A 27,619-nucleotide genomic window follows, 5' to 3' on the forward strand; every position below is an offset into this window, starting at 1 on the left:
GGTGAGGGAGGAGGTGTGGGCGCAGGTTTTACAGTTCCTGCGGTGGCAGGGGAAAGTGCCAGGATGGGAGGGTGGGTCATAGGGGGGTGTGGACCTGACCAGGTAGTCACGGAGGGAACGGTCTTTGCGGAAGGCGGAAAGGGGTGGGGAGGGAAATATATCCCTGGTAGTGGGATCTGTTTGGAGGTGGCGGAAATGTCGGTGGATGATTTGGTTTATGCGAAGGTTTGTAGGGTGGAAGGTGAGCACCAGGGGCGTTCTGTCCTTGTTACGGTTGGAGGGGTGGGGTCTGAGGGCGGAGGTGCGGGATGTGGACGAGATGCGTTGGAGGGCATCTTTAACCACGTGGGAAGGGAATTTGCGGTCTTTAAAGAAGGAGGCCATCTGGTGTGTTCTGTGGTGGAACTGGTCCTCCTGGGAACTGATCTGGTGGAGGCGGAGGAATTGGGAATACGGGATGGCATTTTTGCAAGAGGTAGGGTGGGAAGAGGTGTAATCCAGGTAGTTGTGGGAGTCGGTGGGTTTGTAAAAAATGTCAGTGTCAAGTCGGTCGTCATTAATGGAGATGGAGAGGTTCAGGACAGGGAGGGAGGTGTCAGAGATGGTCCAGGTAAATTTAAGGTCAGGGTGGAATGTGTTGGTGAAGTTGATGAATTGCTCAACCTCCTTGCGGGAGCACGAGGTGGCGCCAATACAGTCATAAATGTAGCGGAGGAAGAGGTGGGGAGTGGTGCTGGTGTAATTACGGAAGATCAACTGCTCTATGTAGCCAACAAAGAGACAGGCATAGCTGGGGCCTATACGTGTGCCCATGGCTACCCCTTTGGTTTGGAGGAAGTGGGAGGATTCAAAGGAGAAATTGTTAAGGGTGAGGACCAGTTCAGCCAAACGAATGAGAGTGTCGGTGGAAGGGTACTGTTGGGACCCTCCTCTAGCTTATCTCTCCACACTTCAGGCTCACTGCCTTTATTCCTGATGAAGGGCTTTTGCCCGAAACGTCGATTTCGAAGCTATTTGGATGCTGCCTGAACTGCTGTGCTCTTCCAGCACCACTAATCCAGAAACAAGTAAATAAAGGGTGACTTGGTGACAGGGTACCAGCCTCTGTGCAGTTATTGCATTGTCCAATTCCCTTTGACATCTTCCTGTTGAACCCAGTATACCACTCCCGCAGGCTATGTTCTTCACCCTACTCACTCACTGCAAAGCTTGTTTTAAAATGCACTTTGATTTTATGCTAATCTTCTGAAATCCATGTCCAGTGTTCTTAAACACCTCCATTCAAACTCCTCTTAGCTTCCAGTGCTCTCAGGGTCAATCCAGAGCAAAATGTTTATTAGGTACATTCAAGGGGGAGCTGGACGTGGCCTTTACAGAGGACGGGAATGGGACACTGAGATTGCATGATCAGCCATGATCATATTGAATGATGGTGCAGGCTCGAAGGGCCGAATGGTCTACTCCCGCTCCTAGTTCCTACGTTTCTATGCTTTCTTGTCATTCGGTCCAATTTTGCCAAACAACTGTGGTGTTAATTGGATCTGGTTAAAGAGAGAAAGTAGCCTGTGTGAAAGAAACCACATGCACAAGGAGTGAGGGATAAATGAGATATGTGAGTTGCAGAACTGATAGTGTGACACAATGCAACTACTGTTAGCTCTCCACAGCTCACCAACCTCACTCACTGGCACAAAGCCGGGTCACATCTGGCACTCAGTGGGGGAGGGGGTTCACAGCTTCTGTAATATCCCTTCAAATATAATACTGTCTCTCCCCACAGCTCCACTGGTTTCTATCCCTCAGAACTTCCAATCCGAATGAAAATAAACTCGGCAAACCGCAAGGTCTTCTGTTTCCACAGTGCAAGGAGCTTCAGAGAAATAATTCTTTCTGAATTCAACAACATGCAAGGCTGGCAGCAATATGTGAAAGACACTCCCTAAGACAAGGCGCTAATAGTTCAGCACGTGGTACATAATTCCTCTTCATTACTAATCCTTCTGTTCTCCTACTAATCCTGTTCTCAGTCGTTAATGCTGAGTGAACAGCACAGACCTTCAACTGTGCTACAGCCAGAAATATGATTGCCTGGAATAGCCTACATGATGAAGACAACAGTTGGGTGCCACTTGCATTTAAAGTTCCTCCTTGGTCCAATGAGTCAGCTTTGCCTTTTGTCACTGGGGCTGACACCCACAGCTTCCCCTTCCCTCAACAACAAACATCTTCAAAACTATCACTGACTCTCAACATTCTTCCCAATTAGTCTTCACTTTTTCAGCAATTAACAGTTCATGCTGATGGTAATTCTGACTGTAACTGGACTGACAGATAGAATCTGCCTCCTTACCGTCGCTTCCCCTAGACTTGACTCTTACTACCCTACCTATCAATGCTGAGTCTGGTATGACGGTTCATTAGTTCAGAAGAGTCATAGCAGGCTTGAAATACTGACTCTATTTTCACAATGCTGAGATTCTCCACCATTTCCTATTTTTATTCCAAAGTTCTGGCGTGGATTCTTAGAATCCCTAAAGCGCAGAAAGATGCCATTTGGCCCATCGAGTCTGCACCAACCCTGAACAGCATCCCATACTATCCCCGCATTTTACCCTGGCTAATACACCGAACATGTGCATCCCTTCACTGTAGACCTCTGCAGTACTTGTCTTTTATTTGAGGTGGTGGGCAGGTTTTATCTGGTGTTGTGAACATACAGAGTCTAGATTAGAGTGGTGCTGGAAAAGCACAGCAGGTCAGGCAGCATCCGAGGAGCAGGGAAAATGACATTTCAGGCAAAAGCCCTTCATCGGGAAGACTTTTACCCAAAACATAAATTTTCCTGCTCCTCGGATGCTGCCTGACCTGCTGTGCTTTTCCAGCACCACTCTAATCTAGACTCTGATCTCCAGCATCTGCAGTCCTCATTTTTGCCTAGTTATTAACACACAGCTGACCTCCAGCTTGTGGCTGATGTTCATGGGCGAGCACACACTCAGGCAAATGTGGGAAGCCAAGGATGCAAGTCTCGGGGGGGGTGGGTGGAATCTGCCGGTAATTCCAGCGAGAATTCCAGCTCTGGGCACAATCAGGTGGGAAAGAGTAGACGTGAGCGAGGGCAAGTCCAACCCACTACCATTGGGGTGGAAGAGCTGCAGAAAGATAGACACATAGAAAATTAGTGCAGCAGTAGGCCATTCGGCCCTTCGGGTCTGCTTTGTCAGTTAATACGATTACGGCTGATCATCCAACTCAGTCCCCTGTTCCTGCTTTCTCCCCCATAGCCTTTGATTCCTTTAGCCCTAAGAACTCTAACTTTTTCTTGTGAATATTCAATGCTTTGATAGTGAATTCCACAGGTTCACCACTCTCAGGGTGAAGTAATTTCTCCACATCTCAGTCTTAAATGGCCTACCCCGTATCCATAGATTGTGACCTGAGGGTCCTGGACTCCCTGGTTATCAGGAATATCCTTCCTGTGTTTATCATGTCTAATCCTGTTAGATTTCATCGGTGTCTATGAGACTGCTTCTCATTCTTCGAAACACCAGTGAAGACAGTCCTAATTGATCCAGACTCTCTTCATATGTCAGTCCTGCCATCCCCAGAATCAGGCAGGGGGATAATGGAGGTGATGGCCTAGTGGTATCAGCAATGGGCTATTAATTCAGAGACTCAAGAAATATTCTTGGGATCTGAGTTGGGATCTTGCCACAGCAGATGGTGGAATCTGAATCCAAAAAAAAATTCTAATGGTGACCATGAATCCCTTGTCAGCCTCATTCGAACATCATCCACAACACACTTCCCTGTTCCTTTGACTTCCCTGAGAAAGGAACACCCATTAGATCAAGCTGAAAGTCGCCCAATGAGAGACAAGAAGGCACTCTGCATGGTTCAACTCTCTAACATAAAAAGGACACAGAGGCACTGCAAATGGCGCAATAAAGGTTTCCACGGATGATACCAGAAGGAAGAGATGACACAATCAGGAAAGGGAAGGCAGATAAAGATATGAAGGAGGAAGGTGCGAGATGAGGGAAGATCGCAAGAGGCCCCGGCAAATGCCAGCCTGAGTTTGGTTGGGCCAAATGGTCTGTTTTGGTGCTGGACGTTTTGAGTAACTCCAGTCTTACCTCTCCCTTGGGCATGATCTTCTGCTCGTCCAGTTTAAAGGAGGTGCCAATACGACGGCGGACAGTTGGAGGCTCCTCTCCAGGGTCCAAGGGATATTCTTTTGGCAACTTTCCTGTCAGTTCCTGCAACCAAAACAAAAATACACAAAAATAAAGGAGAAACATCTGATGATTTAAGGTACAGAAGAACATTTGCCCCATCCTGTCCATGCTATCCCACCTCCCATCCCTTGGTCTGTACCTGCAGATTGAGGCTGCTCTGATGTTAGGGAGATATGAGGGTTTCAGGACTAAGAGCTGTATTTAAAGAGCACATGTTTCTGACTGTCATGCAATTTTTGTTGTTTGGAAAAATATACTTCACACAACAATGTAAAAGTATCATGTCAAAACATTTTAAATTGCACGTTACTGAAAATACAGTAAAATACAACTTAGAATATAGAGTATAGAACATTCCAGCACAGTACAGGCCCTTTGCCCTCGATGTTGCACCGACCTGTGGAACCAAACTGAAGCCCATCGAACCTATACTATGCCATTCTCATCCATATGCCTATCCAATGGCCATTTAAATGCACTTAAAGTTGGCGACTACTGTTGCAGGCAGTGCGTTCCATGCCTCTACAACTCTCTGAGGAAAGAAACTACCTCTGACATCTGTCCTATATCTATCACCCCTCAATTTAAAGCTATGTCTCCTTGTGCTATCCATCACTATCTGAGGAAAAAGGCTCACTGTCCAACCTACCTAGCCCTCTAATTATCTTATATGTCTCAACCTTCCCTCCAACGAAAACAGCTTCAAGTCCCTCAGCCTTTCCTCGTAAGACCTTCCCTCCATACCAGGCAACATCTGAGTAAATCTCCTCTGAACCCTTTCCAGAGCTTCCACATCCTTCTTAAAATGCGGTGACCAGAACTGTACACACCAGAGTTTTGTACAGCTGTAGCATGACCTCATGGCTTCGAAACTCAATTCTCTACCAATAAAAGCTAACACACTGTCTGCCTTCTTAACATCTCTATCAACCTGGGTGGCAACTTTCAAGGGCACTGAGATCTCTCTGTTCATCTAGACGACCAAGAATCTTACCATTAGCCCAGTACTCTGCATTCCTGTTACTCCTTCCAAAGTGAATCACCTCACACTTTTCTGCATTAAACTCTATTTGCCACCTCTCAGCCCAGTTCTGCAGCTTATCTATGTCCTTCTGTAACCCACAACATCCTTTGGCACTATCCACAACTCTACCGACCTTAGTGTCACCCACAAATTTACTAACTCATCCTTCTACGCCTTCATCCAGGTCATTTATAAAAATGACAAACAACAGTGGACCCAAAACAGATCCTTGCAGTTCACCATGAGTAACTCAACTCCACGATGAATATTTCCAATCAACCCACCACCTTCTATCTAGCCAATTTCTGATCCAAACCGCTAAATCACCCTCAATTCCATGCCTCAGTATTTTGCGCAATAGCCTACCATGGGGAACCTTATCAAATGCCTGACTGAAATCCATGTACACCACATCAACCACTTTACCCTCATCCACCCTGTTTTGTGAAGCACTACCTATCCTTCACAAAACCGTGTTGACTATCCCTACCCCCTTTCTGGATGATTATAAATTTCTTATAACTCTCTTCAACACTTTTACCCACAATCAAAGTAAGGCTCACTGGTCTATAATTACCAGGGTTGTCTCTACTCCCCTTCTTGAACAAGGGAACAACATTTGCTATCCTCCAGTCTTCTGGCACTATTCCTGTAGACAATGACGACATAAGGATCAAAGCCAAAGGCTCGGCAATCTCCTCCCTGGCTTCCCAGAGAATCCTAGGATAAATCCCATCCAGCCCAGGGGACTTATCTATTTTCACACTTCCCAGAATTGCTAACACCTCGTCCTTATGCACCTCAATCCCGTCTAGTCTAGTATTATTAGCTCAGTATTGTCCTCGACAACGTTGTCTTTTTCTAGTGTGAATACTGACGAAAAATATTCATTTAGCACTTCCCCTATCTTCTCTGACTCCACACACAACTTCCCACCACCATGCTTGATTGGCCCTAATCTTACTCTAGTCATTCTTTTATTCCTGATATAGTTATAGAAAGCTTTAGGGTTTTCCTTGATCCTATTCACCAATGGCTTCCCATGTCCCCTCCTGGCTCTTGTTAGCTCTCTCTTTAGGTCCTTCCTGGCTAACCTGTAACTTTCAATCACCCGAACTAAGCCTTCGCATCTCATGCTAACATAAGCTGCCTTCCTCCTCTTAACAAGAGATTCCACTTCCTTAGTAAACCATTGCTCCCGCGCTCAACAACTTCCTCCCTGCCTGACAGGTACATACTTATCAAGGGCACACAGTAACTGGTCCTTGAATAAGCTCCACATTTCAATTGTGTCCATCCCCTGCAGTTTCCTTCTCCATCCTATGCATCCTAAATCTTGCCTAATCCCACTGTAATTGCCTTTCCCTCACCTATAACGTTTGCCCTGCAGTAGAGACCTATCCCTTTCCATCACTAAAGTAAAGATAACCGAACTGCGGTCACTATCACCAAATCACCAACTTTTTCCCATTAAGCATGATACACTCTTCGACAGCTCAGCCTGACTGTAATACATGTGACAATTACTGTCTGCTTCCAGTGACAAGCCCAAAGGGCTCTCAGGGTCACCAGCCTATCTGTTTACTGAGGCTGTTCAGTGGCCTCTTGGTACAGCAACTGCTCTGCCCAGGACCAGTAGAAACTACAGAGGGTTGTGACCACAGCCCAGTCCATCCCACAAACCAACCTTCCACCCACTGACTCCATCTACACTTCCCACTGCCTCAGAAAGGCAGCCAACGTCATCATCCCACCCTGGTTCCAATCTCTTCCAACCTCTTCTGTCAGTCAGAAGATACAAAAGCATAAACACACACACACACACACACACACACGTGCCACACGCGCACATACACACACAGACACACGCACATGCACATGCACACAGACTCCAACAGATTCAAGAACAGCTTCTTCCCCACTCTTATCTTCTTAATAGAAACTTAATAGAGCTCTCATTTTAAATTTAATGCTGATCTCACTCTATGTGCACCTTCTTTGCAGCCGTAACATTGCATTCCTCGCTCTGTTCTATTCCCCTAATGCACTGTGTTTGGTATGATCTCTCTGTATTGCAGGCAAAACAAAACTTTTCACTGTACCTAGATACGTGTGACAATAATAAATCAAATCAAAAGAAATGTTAGTGTGTCCCTGAGAACATAGTATTGGACTTTGGAATGGGTCAGTCTGTACGATTTGATCGAGGAGAACACTATGACTTGGAAGGGCAGCAGATTTCAGGCAGATCCACGGAGCTGAGGGTCCTCTAGACGTAGTTGATATTTGTCCAGGTCTGTGCCCCGGGGAAACAGTCCTGTGTTGTGGAGCTGCTCGGGACAAGCCTTGACAAAAATCAACTGCTGTTTCCTGTCTCCAGGCCATTGCAAAGAACGTGTGACAGTCTCTTCACCCCACCTAGCCACTCTGTGGGCAGTGTATGATGGCATGGAGACTAGACGTGCATGAAGGTTTGGGTGGGGAGTCAGCCCTGTCACCCAATGCTGTAAAACCCTTCCTAATGCAGCAGCACTGTCACAGTAAAGACTTGGCATGACACAATGCTGCCAATATTACAGAGTTGCTGACTGCATTCACCGTCATTACTTAAAGATCATTCTTACAGAATGAAAATAAAACAAATTTTTTTTATTTCCTTTATTCATTCACGGGATGAAGGCATCGCTGGCTAGGCCAGCAGTTATTGCCCATCCCTAATTTTTCCAGAGAGCAGTTAGAAGTCAACCACGTTACTGTATGTCTGCAGTCACATGTAGGCCAGACCAGGTAAGGATGGCAGATTCCTTCCCAAAAGGACATTCGTGAACCAAATGGACTTTTCCTGACAATGGATTCACAGTCATAATTAGACTCTCCGTTCCAGATTTTTATTGAATTCAAATTCCACCATCTACCATTATCTGGGTCTCTGGATTAACTGTCCAGCGATAATACCACTAGGCCATTGCCTCCATGTGAATGTGATGAAAACTCTCAAGACTCGGGAGTGAGGTACAATTTGTAACTGTGGTCGGCCCTGCAATGGAGATGGTAAAGGATCAGCCTCTTTCTGAGCTCCTGATGCCACTCACCCCACCGAGAATTAGTCAGCCTTGAACTTTGAAGAGCCTGGATCATTCACCTGGACAAGGCCCGCAGTGGGAAACCAGGATAATGCAGATTTCAGCTGGCTCATCAGAAACTGTAAAATGACCCTCTTTCTCTGAAAGATTATCTACCACCTAATCCGCAAGAATAACCTCCAAGGGCATAGATTGTTAAACAGCACATCTGGGCTAATGTGTAACCAAAACACAGTGACCTGTGACAAAACATGAGGAAGTTGTGCAGCTTGGATCATGAGGGGCATGGATAGGATAAATAGACAAAGTCTCTTCCCTAGGGTCGGGGAGTCCAGAACTAGAGGGCATAGGTTTAGAGAGAGGGAGGAAAGATATAAAAGGAACCTAAGGGACAACATTTTCACGCAGAGGGTGGTACATGTATGGAATGAACTGCCAGAGGAAGTGGTGCAGGCTGGTACAATTACATTTAAAAGGCATCTGGATGGGTATATGAATAGGAAGGGTTTGGAGGGATATGGGCCAGGTGCTGGTAGGTGGGACTAGATTGGGTTGGGCTATCTGGTCAGCATGGACGGGTTGGATCGAAGGGTCTATTGCCATGCTGTACATTTCTGTGACTCTAAGTGGTCCAATCATTTGGCGATGGTCACTGTCCTACATGGGAAGCAATGTCTTTCTGGGTGCTGGGAGCATGATGTTCAGACTCAGGTACCCATTAAGATGTTCAGTTCTAGCTGAGGCAGACTGGTGCCTACTCTAAGGGAAAAGTTCCTAAGCTTGTAACATGTTATTCTGTCACACAAACCTTGCATTTTCAAGTCTTAAAAGGAAAAGACAATTTTAAAATATGTTTCCTTAAATTGAAAGATCCCCCTGCCAGCATTGGGTTCCTCCTCAGTTCCCAAATATTATGCTAATTTGGGACCTCTGTTCTAAGTCTAAAGCAAAATTATCCTGGAACAGGCTATTTCGCTCAGTCTATAAACCAAATAATTTATTTTGTCTGCCCGGAGGTGCACATCCCTTCCCTTTTATTGTATTCCCAGTTCAGGAACAGGAGTGAGTACGTCCCTCATTAACTGCTCCAAAGCTCTGGTCCAGCTTAGAAGATCACAAGATGTAGGCCATTCAGCCCATCGAGTCTGCTCCACCATTCCATCTGATCTGAGAATCCTCAACTCCACTCTCCAGCCTTTTCTGTATAACCAGTGGAACCAGGAGTTCTGTCACTGGTTAAGAAGCTGCCTATCTCTACTTACCGCTTCTCTCAGGCACAACTTCTTCAGCTCCTCCAGTCGAACTCGGAGGGTGTCCTCCAGAGCATCCTGTCGAGACTTCAGGGCAGCCAACATGTCCTTCTTGGCAGATTGAGAGCTGTCTGATTCCTGGGATCCTGTGGACAAAGGAACTGTTTACTCAAGCAACTAGCAGTCAACACATCAAGACGAAATAATGTGATAATTAAACATTTCCTTTATCAGCAAATGACTGTGACAAAAGAACAACAAGAATATGGGAGGGATTACATTTATGAGTGATGGTCTCTAGTATTAATCATGTCTTGAAATGAGAAAGGATTCAACATTCTAACCTCATGTTGCTAGAAGCTACATTTAAAGGTCTGCCAGATCAATGTTTTCTGAAGATTTTCAGTGTCACTAAGAGTTCGTCATGGACTTCCTCTGCTGGGATTGGGTTTCAGAGAGACTGGGCAGTGTCCAATATCTTTCACCAGCGTCTGGTCTGCATTCCTCAACTTCATTCTGTACATACCTGATTACTGAGGCATGCTGCTCTAGTTAATCCTGCCCTCATAAAGAGATGGTGTGATGGACCATTGTGGAACACTCACCAGCAACTATGTGACCAATGAATTGTGGCCGATTTCCATCCCCTCCACCCTCCCAACTCACAAACTCTGTTTAATCAGCAGCACCAAAACGAATTGAAAAAACATAAGATATGGGAGCCCCTTGAACCACCCTGCTGTTCCATCTCACACTATCTGATATCCTTTAATTCCCCCACCACACAAACAGCAACCTATTTCCCTCCTGAATTCACTCAACAGCTGAGCAACTACATCACTCTGGGTGCACAGTTCCCAAGATTCCTGACCTCTTGAGTGAAAACATTTCTCCTCATCTCAGTCCTAAATGGTCAGTGTCTTGTCCTGAGATTTTGTCGATTTAGTGATGACACTGGACTTTCCAATCGGGGGAAGTAGCTGTTCAATGTCTACATCTAAGCAATATGTATATTAATTAGATCAACTCTTGGTCACCTGAACTCTCCATGGAGCACTGACCCATTCTGTACAATCTCTGCTTAGGAACACCTTTCCCTTTAATTTCTTATGTGCGCCTTGGAGGTCCACGCACAGCAATGGGTTCTGAAGCATGGTGGTACCACTGAGCTGTGGGGGGAGAGGGTCCCCATGGCCGTGTGACTCAGAGGGAATGTTGCTCAGACAGAATCTCCCTTGTCCTTGGAATCAACCGAGTGAGCCTTTGTAACATCTCCTCCAAGGTGAGTTGATCCTTCCTTAGACCAGAAGGGGCAGCATGGTGGCTTAGTGGTTAGTACTGCTGCCTCACAGCACCAGGGACCTGAGTTCAAGTCCAGCCTCAGGTGACTAATGTGTGTGGAGTTTGCTCATTTGCCCCGGGTCTACTTGGGTTCTTTCTGAGTGCGCCAGTTTCTTCCCACAGTCCAAAGATGCGCAGATTAGCTGGATTGGCAATGCTAAATTGACCATAGTGTCCCGGGATGTGTACTTTAGGTGGATTACCCATGGGAAATGCAAGGTTGGGGTTGGGGGATGGGTCTGGATGAAATGCTGTTTGGAGAGTCACTGTGGACTCATTGGGCCAAGTGGCCAGTTTCCACACTGTATGGATTCTATGGAAGACTGAGGTTGGACACAGTCTACCAGGTGTGCTCTCGCTAAAATCCTATGTACTTTCAGCAAGATTTTGTTCCTCTTCACCAACCCACTTGCAATAAAGTCTAATGTACCACTTGCTGTCCCTGCATTCTGACATCCTGTGATTTGCATGCAATGATTTTCCAATTCTTCTGATCACCATGAACTCTTTCAGCTGTCAGTGTTTGATATAGCTGTAACATGCTATGATCTTCCTGTTCCAGAAGACTCAATTCCCCACACAACAGTATTGTTAGCAACTGACATAGATGGAGGCGAAAGCTAGTGATACGATCACTAGATTATTGATCCAGAGATCCAAATAATGCTCCGTGGTTTAAATCGTACAATGCAAGTAGTGGAATTGTAATTCAATAGAAGTCTGGAATTAAGAGTCTAATGATGACCATGAATCTGTTGCTAATTGTCGGGGAAAAACCATCTCATTTACTAATATCCTTTCGGGAAGGAAACTGCTGGATTCGGCTAACATATATGTGACTCCGGATGCATGGCAATATGACTGACTCTTAAATAGGGATATGCAATAAATTCTGGTTGAGCCAGTATTGCTCATATCCTGTTGAATGAACAAGAAAGAGTCAATATTTGAACTTGAGAGAGCACTGGCTGAGGTTTAAATTGCTATTATTCTCATGGATGTGGAAGCGTTAGTCAGCATGTTTTCAATGACTTTTCATTCCAGAAAATAAAACTAATTCTTGCAGAGACAGAGATGCAACTTTTAAGTAGCCCAGTGGAGTTTTATGAAGTAAATTTAGGTGACTTTATGTGAAGTGACAGAGAAATATGAGGGGTTAGTCATTCAGCCTTTAAGACTGCTCCTACCATTCAACAGGATCATGGCTGATCATCCAACTCTGGCCCGTATTCCTGCTTTCCCCCTATACCCTTTGGTCCCCTTAGCTCTAAGAACTATAATTATAAAGTATTGCCTCTTTTACTTTCTCTCTAGGATTCAAACCTTCCTTTTTCTATTCCCTCGCATCGGAATCCCCATTGGGTTCTAGGGTCTGCCAAGAGCTCTCTGATCCACTGGTGACAATGCCGAGAGGGGTTGGCACAGATTGGCAGCTTAGAAAATTGGAATAGGCCATTCAGCCCTTTGAGTCTGCTCTACCACTCAGTATGACCATCTAATTCAGTCCCCTGCTCCCACTTTCTCCCCCATACTCTTTGACCCCTTTACCCCTACAAAGTATATCTACTTCCTTCTTGAAAACATTCAGTGTTTTGACCTCAACAATTTTCTGTGGCAGAGAGTTCCACAGGTCCCCACTCCCTGGGTGAAGACAGTTTTCCCCATCTCAGTCTTCACATCAAACACTCATTACATTGAAGTTACTCAACAGCGGGAAAATGGAACATCCTGATTTTGCTGATAAAACCATTCCTGTTTGTGTCAAAACTGCATGAGTTTACTCACTGCCGAAATACACTGCACTGGTTAGGTGGAATCTCTCACGTTTGTGAATCTGCAAATCAATTTCAGTGGAAGCAGAGTGGCTTTCCCACTGTACTCCTTAAGGAGTCTCTCCCACTGGGTTTTCAAACTTTGTAATTTGGACAGTTAGTTTTCCCCCAACTTCCTGTTGTTGCAAGAAACGAATAAATATCACTGGGTCTGCACCTGCCCTGACAGCAAGGACGTTCGGCTGGAAGGAAACGGTGAGCATGCTGAGGAAAACAACAGCAAACTGAACTTTGGCAAGATGCCATTGAAGCAATGTGAAAGGAATGTGCGATGGAAGCGTGGTTCAAAAGTTAATCTGCAAAGATTTCAGTGCCCACCCATCGCCCAGCGAACCCCACTCCAATTCAACAACCTTTCTCACAAGCTTCTTACGTGCTATGTGAAAGAACTAACACACTAAGTTTGAAAGTGTTGAAAACTTGGAATAGTTCGCTACTAAATCACATGCAAGGAACTTCCTAACAGGGCATGAAATTTAAAACAGTAACAAGGCACAGCTCACAGGATAAGACACAGAACGCTATCCCTGAAATGAAAACGCTGGCTGCATTAAGCTTCAAGCCTGACAGCTGTGAAATGAATGCTGTGAAACTGCATTCCATCTGATTAGTCCCAATGCATTTCCCAATTTGTTGACTGTGACTGTTCCAATTGGTATTACACAGAATGGGAGGTTGAACACAGAGTAAATTAACAAGTGCAGGTATCAACGCAAAGCTTGAAGCGAGCTGGTACCTTCACTAGTTCAGCTTTTAAATCCAGACAGCACTGAATTGTTTCTTCTCTCACTTACTGGAATTGTTTTCTACTTGGGCCCTTTCCATGTATTAATGGCTATTTACTCCAACAAACTGGATTGCACTTTCCATTAAATCCACACTTTATTACATTTTGAAAAATACTATCTAAGTTGAAGACTGAGACTCTGCATAATTCATATCTGTATTCACTTTAGCGAGATTGAAAATGTAATATCTCCCAGGGTCTCTTCACTTTGTGAAATTGGATGTTCTGTTTTCTCATCCTGTGAATCCTCATACCAACTTTACCAGCCTCAGTGGGTAGTACTGGTTGGAGACAAAAAATCTGCAGATCATAGGATCACAGTGTGGAAACAGGCCATTTGGTCCAAAGATTCCACACTGGAAGAGTAACCCACCCAGACCCATTCCCCTACCTTATTACTGTACATTTACCTCTGACTAATGCACCTGACCTACACATCCCTGAACACTATGGTCAATTTAGCATGGCCAAATCACCTAACCTGCACATCTTTGGACTGTGGGAGGAAACTGGAGCACTGGGAGGAAACCCACGCAGACACGGGGACAATTTGCACACTGGAAGTTGGCCCAGTCAGGAAGATGATATAGTGTCTCAGCATTATTTCAATGGTACGTCGGACTGGGATGGATAAGGTCAAAAGATGCTGGAATCCAAATTGGACAGGCAGGAGGCTGGAAGAACACAGCAAGGCAGGCAGCATCAGGAGGTGAAGAAGTCAATGTTTGGGGTATAATCAGCTGTGGTATAATCACACATGTCAGCTGTGGATCAGTAGATAGTCTCTGTCTCTGAGCTGTAATATTCAGAAACCCACTCCAGGGCTTGAGCACAAAACTGAAGGCTGGTGCTCCAGTGCAGTCCTGAGGGAAGGCTGCAGGTTCATTGGAGACAAGTCTCCTACTGTTCTTTGAAATAATGCCAGAACTCACATGACACCAGTCGCCTCACCTGATGAAGGAGCAGCACTCCGAAAGCTTGTGATTTCAAATAAACCTGTTGGACTATAATCTAGTGTAAGTTTTGACCTTACCCACCCCAGGCCGACAAACCACTGAAATAATACTGGAAGGCTGTAGCATCTTTCTGACAGGGCCAATGTTTAGTGTTTGATCTGAAAGATAGAACCTCTGACAGTGCAGCCCTTTCTGAGTACTGAACAAGGTGGATCAAATCAAGATATTTTAAGTCAAGTTCAAATGAGAAATGACCTCAGGACATTTCACCTTAAAGTAAAATATAATCGATCCTGACAAGGGTAAACAAATCAGATCAAAGATGGCAGTTTAAATGAAGGATTTTACATACAAGGGAAGATTAGAGAGATTGGGTTTATTCCCCTTGGAGCCGAGAAGATTAAGAGGTGACCTTATTGAGGTGTTCAAAATCACGAACAATTTTGACAGGGTAAAGAAAGACATACTGTTTCCACTAATTGGCAGTAACTCGGAGTCACAATTTCAAGATTGTCAGCAAGAGAGCCAGGAGTGAGATGAGGAGAAACTTCTTTACTCAGAGAGTTGTTCAGATTTGGAATGCACAGCCTGGCAGAGAGGTGGAGACAGCTTCAAAAGCGAGCTGAATATATATTTGAAAGTGATGAAAGTAGAGAGCTACGGAAATAGGACTGGAAAGTGGGACTAGTTGGGTAGCCCGAACAGACACGATGGGTCGAACGGCCTCCTTCTGCAGTGTAAACTTTTATGATTCTAACACATCCGCGTTACATTCAGCCAATAATCTGATTACTCAGCTTTCTGCAAGATCAGGACCTCCTCCCACCCCAAAAAGGGAAGGAAGTGCTCCTACTGTCTCATTAAACACTGACCAAAAGTCACCAACTGAAGAAAGCAGCTTAAGGTAACCAGCACTAACAACTACAGCTTGACCTTATGACCTTCCAATCAATGGACAGAGACTCACTCAATGATCTGAACAGTGCACCTAGTCCCAGTGATGTTGGATTACCCGACAGTGAAAAATAATAGCTTGGACTACTTATGATTACATAACCCCACCAGGACACAGCCACACTCTGACCATGCACACACTATAACAAACACCTGCAATTCAATTACATGCAACGCTGAAAATCTACTCAGGAAATCTGTTAATAATGGACAGTTTTCTTTGGTCTTCCTCCTGCTGACTATTTTTAACAATATTCAGTCGTGTGCAAAAGTTAAAAGTAAAAGCCTTTGGATGTGAGAATGCAGTTTACAGAATCTGAGCATTAACTACGCACAGTGAAGCTAATGGCCTGATAAATCAATGATTGAACATTGATTGGTGCATTTGGCCAGGAAGGATGTAGCTTCTCTAGAGAGTGCAGTGAACATTTACTGGAATGTTGACGGGGCTGGAGAATTGTAGTTATGAGGAGAGATTGGGGTTGTTTTCCCTGGAACAGAAAAGGCTGAGGGAGGTGACATGATTGAGGTGTACAACAATGTGAGGGAGAGAGAGACAGTAGACAGGAGGAACCTGCTTCCCCTGGCAAAGAGTTCAAAAACCAGAGGTCATCAATTCAAGCAAAGTGGCAGAAGGATTAGAGGCGACATGAGGATAAACGTTTTCACACTGAGGGTGGTGAGGGTCTGGAATTCACTGTCTGAGTTCATGGTGGGGGCAGAGACTCTATACTCTTATAAAAACTCCCCGGATCTGCACCTTAGGTACTGTAAGCTGCAGGGCTATGGGCAGTGTGCAGGAAGATGGGATTAGAAAGGACGGCACGGTGGCTCAGTGGTTAGCACTGCTACCTCACAGCACCAGGGTCCCATGTTCAATTCCAGCCTCGGGCAACTGTCTGTGTGGAATCTACACATTCTCCCTATGTCTGCGTGGGTTTGCTCCGGTTTCCTCCCACACTACAAAGATGTGCAGGTTAGGCGGATTGGCCATGTTAAATTGCCCATAGTGTTAGGTGCATTAGTCAGAGGGAAATGGATCTAGGTGGGTTACTCTTCGAAGGGTCGGGTTGGACTGAAGGGCCTGTTTCCACACTGTAGGTAATCTAATCTGGGTGTCTTTGGGTCGGCATGGACAAGATGGACCGAGTGGCTCCCTTCTGAGCTGTATGGTTTCTATGAGTCACTAACAGGATGTCCCCACAGAAGATATTTATTTATTTCATTTTAGAGACATATGCTGCAATATGTCTCTCACAAGAAGTGGCCATTGCTGGGTAGGCCCGCATTTATTGCCCATCCTCACTGTTCCTTGAGAAGGTGGTAATGAACTCTCTTGTTGAACCACTGCAGGAGTTGGTTGCAGGGAGAGTCACCATCTAATAATATCATTCGTGTCCATTACCACCAACACGTGCGAGGGCTGTTGGTTCTTGGTATCCACAGAAGGCCACTCACCAGTACAGTGGCTGGTGTACATCTCGCTTTCAATGGTCACAAAGGGTCACTCCCGTTGTCAGGTTTAAGTATAATTCATTCATTAGATGTAGGAAGCTTTGGCTAGGCCAGCATGTTATTTCCCATCCCTAATTGCCCACAGTGCAGTTAATTTTAAACCACATTGCTGTGGGTTTGGAGTCACATATAGTCCAAAGATGTGGATTCCCTTCGTCAAAGGGCATTAGAGAAGCTGATGGGTTTTTGTGACAATTAGAGCGCCTTTTTCCCTACTGAAGTCAAATTTCACCACCTACCATGGTGGGATTTAAACCCATGTGTGTGATTCTGGGTCACTCATCCAGTGACAATACCACCTCCTGCAAAAATTTCAGCCTGTTTTATTCTTCAGCATGAAATTTGGCACAATCCCAACACAAGGCCACTGTGTCCTTCAAACCACCATCAGAATCGTAAATTGTTTGTGGAAAATAACAGCTTTGCTGCCAAGTCCCAATTCTCTTGCTCCACGCTTCCCGCTTGATAAACATGCAACTGAAAAGAACAACAATAATCTGAGATGCTTATTGCTGTAAGTGTGGGGTGATAAACACCTCCTTGTGCACCAAGCCTGGTGTATTCTGCGGTTTTACAGTAAAAACCAAGGCTGCCCTCTGAGATCCCCTCGTGACACACAGATGTCAGCACGATACCTGAGATAAGCCTACCTACTGCACTCTCAATCTCTCAGCTGCGTCTGCTACCTGCATCCGGTGTGACTCAATTACCATTGTGTCCAGTCACAATCTCAAAAACCAGAACAATCTACTTGCAAAACAGAAACAACTTCTGCCAAAAAGAACATCATTTCTCCCCTTTTAATGTTACAACATCTGATCTTTATCAGTCCATTCAGTGGCCAGGATACTTCTGGAATTTTGACAAGAAAAGCAGTTTGAACAATGTTCTGGCACTGCAGGTAGCCTTCAATTTCTCCCCCAAAGACAGAGGAACAGAGTGACTATAGTCGTGTGAATTCCCCACACACCAACAATCTTAGCCTTGCCATTGTCTGTCTATGCTCATTCCTAATAATTCATTCTACTGGAAGGAAAAGTTCTTCCTGCCTCCTGACTCCACAGACTAAAATCTTTATCGCATTGAAAATAGGAAAAATGCATGTCTGTCTTACATTGAGTGAGTGCCTTTAGAACCATATAACATTCAGGGCACAGAAATACACCATATCAGCCCCACTCTGCTGGAATCCCATTTAGATCAGTTCAGATTATCAAAATTGCTAAACTGATAATCCTGCGGCTCATCACATCTTCCAGCCCATGAGGCCATTTGGCCCATCATCCCTGTGTTGACACTCTGATAGAGCTGTCCAACTTGCTCTGATCTGCACACAAAGTCCTGTAACTGCATTTCCCTTCCAGTACTCATCCGATTTCCAACTGAAAAATCTTCTTCCCCTGCCCTATTCGGCATTGCTTTCCAAAGCACTAACTCACTGGGTAAAATAATTCCTCAAACCACCTTAGGTTCTTTTGTCAACCACCTTGAATGTCTCTTACTTGGTTCCCAAACCTTCACTAATTGGAAGAGCCTTTCTTTAGTCACTACACGTTAGTGAGACCACATTTGAGGATGTAAATGCGCTGTCAGCAGTTCAGAGAAGGTTTACCGAACGAATACCTCAAATAAATGCATTGTGTCACAAGGAAAGAGTGGACAGGCTGGACTTGATGAGAAATTTGTCTCACAGGGGGTCATGAGATTTTGGAATTCTCTTCCTCAACAACGTGGGAAGCAGGGACCTTCACTATTTTTAAGGCAGTGATAGATAGATTCTTGATAAGTGAGGGAGATAAAAAGTTATGAGGGGCAGGCAAGAATGTGGAGAAATCAGATCAGCCATGATTCCATTCAGTTGTTGAGCAGGTTCAAGTGGTCTAATCTAATTCATGTCTATATTAAAACACTTCTTCATTTTGAACAGCATAACAAGACTCCCCTTAACCTTCTCTGTTCACAGGAGAACAATTCCTACTCCTCAGTCCTAGACCATTCTAACAATATAGGTGGAAAGAAATGACCAGGTATGAAACATTTTAAATCATAACCTTTAACCTCTCATTTCCCTTCCCATTTCCTGCCTGCTGCCCTATTACTGGTCAGACTGCAGCCAGAGTAAACAGCATTGGGCCCTTTTCCAAAGGGAAATTACTGGCATTGGAGGCAGTCCAGAGACAGTTCACGAGGTTGATCCCAGACATAGAGGGGCTGTCTAATGAGGAGAGGTTGAGTCGATTCAGCCTGTACTTGTTGGAATTTAGGAGGTGAACCTATTGAAATATATATACTCTTCGGGAACTTAACAGAGTAGATGTGGAAAGATGGTTTCCTGTTGAGCGAGAGTCGAGGACCAGAGGGCATCTTCTTAGAGTAAGGAAGCATCTATTTAAAATTTGGATGAAGAGGAATTTCTTCTCTTGGAAGCCTGTGAATTACTGGAATTCTTTACAGCAAAGGGCTGTCGAGGCTGGGTCATAAGGTACGCTCAATGTCAAGACCTACTGATCTTTTTTTAATCTATAAGGGAATCAAGGATATTGGGGGAAAGGCAAGAAAGTGAAGATTATCAGATCAGTCGTAAACTCGTGGAATAAGGGTGTAGACTTGATGGGCCAAATGGCCTACTTTGCATCCTATATTTTATGTTTTTATTGAGGCCTTGCCCTCTGGTCTGAGATTGTGAAGAACCCAGTATTACTCCATTCATGGATAGGTTTGTGGGGTGAATTTGTACTTGCAGAATTACATTTTATTTTGCTCAAAATCTGCATGAATCCATGTAAGATTCTATAAATCCATTTTGTAGATTAGAATCAGTCTGACCATTGTGGCACAGACAGTCTCAAACAGGGAAGCTCACTCCTTCAATACACTATCTGGGCCGACATGACACCGACTGTTAAAGTTCACTTGAGAATGAAACTTCTAAAAAAATTGCAATCTACATATGAAAGGACTGAAACCAACATGGTCATTCTAAAAGATGAGAGACTTAACAAACAATCCAGGTCTTTTTAAATACAGAATTTGAGCTACATTACATTGTAAACTTTTGCTATAAATTCTGTGTCTTCCAATCTTATTCTCCACAACCACCTGATGAAAGAGCAGAGCTCTGAAAGCTAGTGCTTCTAAATAAACCTGTTGGGCTATAACCTGGTGTTGTGTGATTTTAACTTTGTACACCCAGTCCGACACTGGCATCTGCAAATCCATTCAAAGATTGTGAATCCAGTGTCATTCAGGCAATGAATCAGACAATGGCGGCTCTCCCCCAAGATCAAGTAGACTGAGGGATGGCTATCCCTACCCTCTCCCCCACACACAAAGAGCTGTTGGTCCTTGCTTTGCTCCCCCACCCCTCTATTCCTCATATCCACATCCCCTGCACCCCCCAACCTGGGCCACTTCTAGTAATGGACCCCAGGATCGCCAATGGACCCATGTCACTGGTGGGTGCTGATGGGAGAGTGGTCACAGGGTGGGAGGGGCGAGGCAGCAAAGACAAGGGGGTAACTAGAGCAGGCATTCACAAACCCCCGCGTCCCTTGGTCAGAGACTAAATGCCCAACAATGGGGATTGTTCCCTGGGCATCTGCAAAGGACCCAAGACCTGATTTGCTTTAGCAGCTCCCCCAGCCCAGGGGGCTCATGGTAAGTAACTGCGAGAGGGGGGTGAGGCATTTGGCACTAATAGATGGGAGGCAGGAAGGTGGTTCCTGAGCATTTCAACCTGGGATTTAACTGGACCTGAGGAGGCAACCACGGTGGGGTCTCTGCCCATCACCCTCTCAAGCAACCAAACTCCCCCATCAAACCCAACACGCAGGCTGAGAGTGGCATCAAACTCCCCCCTTTGTCTCCATTATTCTCCACAGGTTCTATCAAACCTGCTGAGTAATTCCAGGATTTTCTATTTTTACTACATTGGTGCTTACTCTCCACACAAACAGTATTCCTAATCCCACATTGTCTCCCGACTCCCAATCCCTCTTAATCTGCTCTTGCTCATTCTTAAATACTACCAACATCTGGGCTTCAATCACTGACTCCAGTTGTGATCCTCAGTCTCAGATACAGTCAGGACAGAACCAGCATCAATTGTGTCAGAATGGCCCTGGGTCTCAGAATCATAGAATCCCTACATCATGGAAGCAGGCCATTTGGCCCATCAAGTCCACACCGACCCTCTAAAGAGCATCACACCCAGACCCACCCCCTAACCCTGTAAAGCTCCATTCCCCATGGCCAACCCAGCTAACCTGCACATCCCTGGACACTATGGGCAATGTAGCATGCCCCATCCTCCCTCACCTGCACATCTTTGGACTATGGGAGGAAACTGGAGGAAGCACACACAGACACAGGGAGAATGTGCAAACTCCACACAGTCACCCGAGGCTAGAATCGAAATTATTTGTAATTCCCTCTGAACTTGAAGTTAAGTTATGTCTTTGACAATACAGTCCCTGCCACACTGTCTTGAAAAAGACTCAACTAAGGCTTTTAATGAAGATAATTGAAGAAAGCAAGTGGCAATGTTTACATCTGAAAATGACAGGAAAAATGAGGGAGTTCAGAAGCAGGTTTCAGAATTCCTGGAGAATTTGGCTTTAGGGAATGACTCTACCACCCCGTCTAGCCATCAACTACACGTGACTCCAGTCCCTCTGTTGATAATTCATTTTTAATGTCCTCAAAATGACCTGAGCTAGCTACTGTAAAACAGACGTCTCAAGGCTCCCCACAAACATTCTCACTACAACTTGGGTTGGGAAAATTACCAAAATAAAATGTAAAACAAAACTGCAGTGAAATTCACAGGACAAGCTTATATCACAGCAATGAGGTGCTCAACACTTGGATAAGCTTTGCTTGGCTTTACTTTGAGAGGATGCACTGGCAATGTGACTGGCCTGGTGATTCAGACTGCCCTGGATGTTTAATTAGGCTGAAATAGCTCCACAGAGGCTGGTATCCCGTCACCAAGTCACCCTTTATTTAAAGAGTACATGGACTCTGGCCAGCCAGCTCAGAGCCAGTCCCTGGAGTGAGGAGAATCCCTGGGATTCCTGTCAGCCAAGACTCCTTGATTGGCCCAGGTTAACAGTCCCAACAAAAAATATCGAGCTTAAGTTTTCAGGTGAGAGTCATCACAGCACATAAAGAGGCTATTCAGCCATTGACTTTATTCTCTGCTGAATGGGAACAAAGGAACAGGAGTAGACCATTCAGCCCTTCAACCCACCCTACTATTCAATAAGATCATGGCTGATCAGTGGCCTAATTGCATATACTTGCCTTGGGTCCATATCCCTTGCTTAAAATTAAGTTGTTTTACCTCAGATTTATGTTTAAGAATTGAATTGGCATCGGCTGCTGTTTGAGGAAGAGTGTTCTAAATCTCCACTACTCTTTGTGTGTAGGAGGGCTTTCTAACATCTCTCCTGAATGGCCTGGCCATAATTATAGTCTTACAGCACGGAAACAGACCCTTCGGCCCAACCAGTCCATGCTGAACATAATCCCAAACTAAACCAGTCCCACCTGCCTGCTCCTGGCCCATATCCCTCCAAACCTTTCCTATTCAAATTCTTAGACAAAGACTTATTCTGAGGTTACTCAGTCCTTGCACATGTTTATAGTGGCGCTGCCAGGTCAGTATTGCTTCTCCCTATTCCTTTTGCCAAAAAGCATCTCTTCATATTTCTCTGTCTTGAATTCTCTCTGCTCCTTGTCCCATTTTCCAGTCTGGAAGCCTGTCTTTCTGCACTTGACTAGTATCAATCTCACTGTTGGCCATACTCTTCCAACTTGGTAAAATTAGCAGACTTTTAAATTTTTTTGCTTTATTCCAAGATCCAGTGAGGATAAATCAATAAGTAGAATCACACGCTTTCATGCTCCCTACACAAGGTTTACCTGCCCTGACTATAATCCTTCAGAGTTCCCAAGATGTAGGAGTCCATCCTTTGGATGGGAAAATTGCACAGAAGGGGGGAAGAGGAAAACCAAGGAATGACAGACCAGTTACCCTTACACCTGTGCAGGGGCAATTATTGGAATCTATGTTCAAACATGGGATAACCGAACACATTGATATGTTCAATCCTACATAAGATATTGTTAACTAAGGTAGAAATCCATGGAACTGAGGGCAAATCACTGACCTCGTTGGGAAATTACTTATGTGGCAGGCAACAGAAAGTTGGGATAATGGGTAGGTACCATGGAGGTAGTGGCTGAGTAGAATTATCGCTGAACTGTTAACTTAAGAACCCATTAGGGGCCCTGGGTTTGAATCTCACCAAGGCAGAGAGTGGAATTTGAATTCTGTGAAAAATTGCAATTCAAAGTCTAATGATGAGCATGAATCTATTGTCAATTGTCAGGATAAAACCCATCTGGGTCACTAATGTCCTTTAGGAAAGGAAACTGCCATCCTTACCTGGTCTGATCTACATGTGACTCCAGACCCACAGCAATGTGGCTGACTTTTAACTGCCCTCTGGGGAATTAGGGATGGACAATAAACGCTGGCCTGGCCAGCGATGCTGTCATCCCGTGAATGATTAAAAATTCTTAAATTGGCAGGATGTGACCAGGGATGTCACATAAGGATCTGTGTCAAGCTCCCAATTATCCCCATTATTTATTAATAACTTTGATAATGGCATAGAAAGTCATTTATCCAAATTTGCTGATGACACAGAGTTAGATGGCATTATAGACAGCACAAAACTACTCAGGGATATTAAGAGACTAGGTGAATGGGCAAAAGTGTGGCAGATGGAGTTCAATGGGTGGCACGGTGGCTCAGTAGTTAGCACTGCTGCCTCACAGCACCAGGGTCCCAGGTTCAATTCCAGCCTCGGGTGATTGTGTGTGTGGAGTTTGCACATTCTCCCCGTGTCTGCGTGGGTTTCCTCCGGGTGCTCCGGTTTCCTCCCACAGTCCAAAGATGTGCAGGTCAGGTGAATTGGCCATGCTAAATTGCCCAAAGTGCTAGGTGCATTAGTCAGAGGGAAATGGGTTGAGGTGGGTGACTCTTCAGAGGGTTGGTATGGACTGGTTGGGCCAAAGAGTCTGTTTCCGCATTGTGGGGAATCTAATCTAATATAAGCAAGTGCTAAGTTATCCATTTCAAACTGAAAAGTATAGATCTGGGTACTTTTGAGATGGCCTGAAGTTAAATAGAGTGGATATCCAAAGAGACCTGATGTATAGATCTTTAAAATGCCATAAACAGGTGCAGAAAATAATTAAGAATGGAAATGCTGGCTTTTATATCTAGAGCACTGGAAAGTACAAGGATGCAGAAGTTATGCTGCAGTTATACAGAACCCTGGTTACACCCACTTGGAGTTACTATGAGCACCACATCTACGTAAAGATACATTGGCCTTGGAGAGAATACAACACAAGCTTAGAAGAATGATACCTGGACACCAGAGGTTAAATCACAATGACAAATTATATGAATTAGGCCTGTTTTCTCTAGAATTTAGGAAGTTAGGTGGTGATCTTATCCAAGTCTTCCTATTAACAGGAAAAGACAAGTTAGATAAACTATTTCTACTGACTGGGGATTCTAGAACAAAGGGCATAGTCTGAGAATTAGGGCCAGAGCATTCAGGAGAGATGTTAGGAAGCACTTCAACACACACAGAGGGTGGGAGAGGTTTGGAACTCTCTTCCACAATTGGCTCTGGATGCTGGATCGGTTGTTAATTTCAAATCTGCGATGGGTAATTTTTTTTGTTCAGGAAAGAAATTAAGGGATGTAGGCCAAAGGCAGGATTTAGGCCACAGATCAGTCATGATCTCATTAAACGTTAGAACAGGCTCGAGGGGCTGAATGGCCAAGTCCTGTTCCGATTAACGAGCTATATTTTATTTCAGCAACAAGACAAAATGCATTGAGGCAAGCAGCAAATTGCAGCAAGTTAGAATTTCCCCCAGATCAGCTTTAATTGGGGGTTTGAGGGCCTCCCAGGAATGGTGCCCCCAATTTTCACTGAGGGATTCTCACGATATCTCAGTCAGGGCCACACTGTTGGCAGGTCATCAAAGCAAGAATGTAAGGGCACCATAATTTGGCTCCTATCTGTCGGAGGAGGAGACTCCTAACCTGACGAATTACGTCTGCAAACTGAAACATGGTGTGTGTGTGTGAGGAATACACCAGCTCACTATCTCACTGGATTCCACACAAACAGGTCTATGTGACTTTCACAGCAGTCACGGAAGAAATGGGAAAAGTAGAAATTCAACAGCTGAAGTCAAATGGAGCATGTGGGCAGCTTTCTGGCCCCACATCGGGTTCTGCTGGGAATTCAACACAGAATGATCTTGTTTGATAGTCAGACCAACATCAGTGAAGTGAATAGTGGGTTCTAAACTGTCCCGAAAGGTTTGTTCCCGCTTTTGGCAACTTTTTCCTCATTATTCATCATCAAGTGAAACAAAACAGCAGCAGACACTACATGTTGCTTTGAATATACTTTGCTAATCTTCACTGTCTCCTACAATTAACTTTCCTGCTTCATGTTACTATTGTACTGCAGAGTCATAACACTAAGAAAAAAGCATGTTTCCTTGGACATTTTTTTACAAATTTGGCCTCGTGTTGATTACGCTTACAGATATTTTCAGATCAACTTGTTGTTCAGAGATGTTATTACAGCCAGTTACCATCAGTATAAAACACACAAAACAACTTCTTGTTTGATCAACATTGCACAGTAATTGTTGCAGTTTCATTGTTAATGTGCGATTGGAAAGCAATGCAGGGGTGCACAGAATCATTGAATTGTTACAGTGCGGGAGGAGGCCATTTGATCCATCGTGCCTGCACCATTCTATCCCCTAGTGTCAGTCTCCTGTCTTTTTTCCACATCCCTGTAAACCATTTCTATCCAAATAACCAGCCACTGCCCGACTTGGATGCCTCCATTGAACCTGCCTCCTACATATTTCCAGGTGGTACATTCCAGACCCTCATTACCCTTTGTGTGAAAATATTCTTTCTCACTTCACCTGTTACTTCCTTTGTAAACTTTAAATCTTTGCCGCCTCGTTCTTGTACCTTTTACTTGCAGGAATTGTCTCTCCCGACCTACTCTATCCAGCTTGCTGGTGATTTTGAAAACCTCGATCAAAATCTCCTCTCAGCCTCCGTCTCTCCAAGGAGAACAGCCCCAACTCCTTCAATCTGTCCTCATCCTCACAGTCCATTGTGGAACACCTTGAGTGTCAGCCGCAGTTCACGCAAAGTGAAAGAAAACAATTTTCCTTTTAATATCCCACAATGAAGTGCTGTCACTAATTTCAAAATTGTCTTCACCCCATGAAATACTTGATGCGTCTTTGCAGAAAGCAGTCAAAAATAGGAGCATAAATACTATCATTACTGAGGATTCAAGCACAGGGCAATTTCCAGCCTGTGTTTCAGCTCAATTTCACGTTTCCACTCACTCGGGAGGAATGATGGTAGTTCATTATCCTTAACTAAACAACCCACAGTTCTGAAACAAAACTAAATTAACTGTGACTTGAATAAGACTTCTCAGAAGAATGTGCACAAAAGCCAAGACATAAACATACATGAAGAATATTTGTTTCAATTGTCATTTTGATAAAATTCTGATCTAACTTTGTTAGAGTGATGGAAGAAATGCCTTATTCACACTGGAATAACAGGAATGTGCATTAGACTCTCACTGAACGCAATTCATGTTGAGATGATTAATCCCTTTGACAAGTATCTAGCTGGGCCGTACTGGGTTGTGGTCGGGGTTAAATGCAGACTGTTAAAAAGAAACTGCATTTGTGTATAGCCTTTCAGAGCTACTAGCATATTGAAGTGCTTTGTAGCTTTATTGGCCAGTGTATTGAGTACAGGAGTTGGGAGGTCATGTTGCAGCTGTACAGGACATTGGTAAGGCCACTGTTGGAATATTGTGTGCAATTCTGATCTCCTTCCTATCAGAAAGATGTTGTGAAACTTGAAAGTGGTGGAGGCTGGTACAATTGTAACATTTAAGAGGCATTTGGATGGGTATATGAATAAGAAGGGTTTGGAGGGATATGGGCCGGGTGCTGGCAGGTAGGACTAGATTGGGTTGGGATATCTGGTCGGCATGGACAGGTTGGACCGAAGGGTCTGTTTCCATGCTGTACATCTCTATGACTCTATGATTCCAAATCATGAGGGGCATGGATAGGATAAATAGACAAAGTCTTTTCCCTGGGATGGGAGAGTCCAGAACGAGAGGGCGTGGGTTTAGGGTGAGAGGGGAAAGATATAAAAGGGACTTAAGGGGCAACTTTTTCATGCAGAGGGTGGTACGTGTATGGAATGAGCTGCCAGAGGAAGTGGTGGAGGCTGGTACAATTGCAACATTTAAAATGCATCTGGATGGGTATATGAATAGGAAGGGTTTGGAGGGATATGGGTCGGGTGCTGGCAGGTGGGACTAGACTGGGTTGGGATATCTGGTCAGCATGGACGGGTCGGACCGAAGGGTCTGTTTCTGTGCTGTACATCTCTATGACTCTATGACAAAGCATTTTTGAAGTGTAGCAATTGAAGCAACATGCAGAAAATGGCAGGGACTTGTGCACAGTAAGATCC

At 44.6% G+C, this 27,619-nt stretch overlaps 1 protein-coding gene across 13 annotated transcripts in view; it reads right to left on the minus strand.

Annotated features, from left to right (window-relative positions):
• Positions 1–27,619, minus strand: part of frmd4a (FERM domain containing 4A) — a 773,221-nt gene that overhangs the window by 51,065 nt on the left and 694,537 nt on the right. For all 13 annotated transcript variants that reach the window (XM_072563058.1, XM_072563059.1, XM_072563057.1 and 10 more), the window contains 2 exons: positions 9,608–9,741; positions 4,137–4,259 (listed from right to left, as the gene is read on the minus strand). In XM_072563058.1, coding sequence (XP_072419159.1) covers positions 4,137–4,259; positions 9,608–9,741 — 257 coding nt within the window. The remainder of the gene's footprint in view (positions 1–4,136; positions 4,260–9,607; positions 9,742–27,619) is intronic.

Source organism: Chiloscyllium punctatum, chromosome 44, assembly GCF_047496795.1.
Source record: "Chiloscyllium punctatum isolate Juve2018m chromosome 44, sChiPun1.3, whole genome shotgun sequence".
Lineage (NCBI taxonomy): Eukaryota > Metazoa > Chordata > Chondrichthyes > Orectolobiformes > Hemiscylliidae > Chiloscyllium > Chiloscyllium punctatum.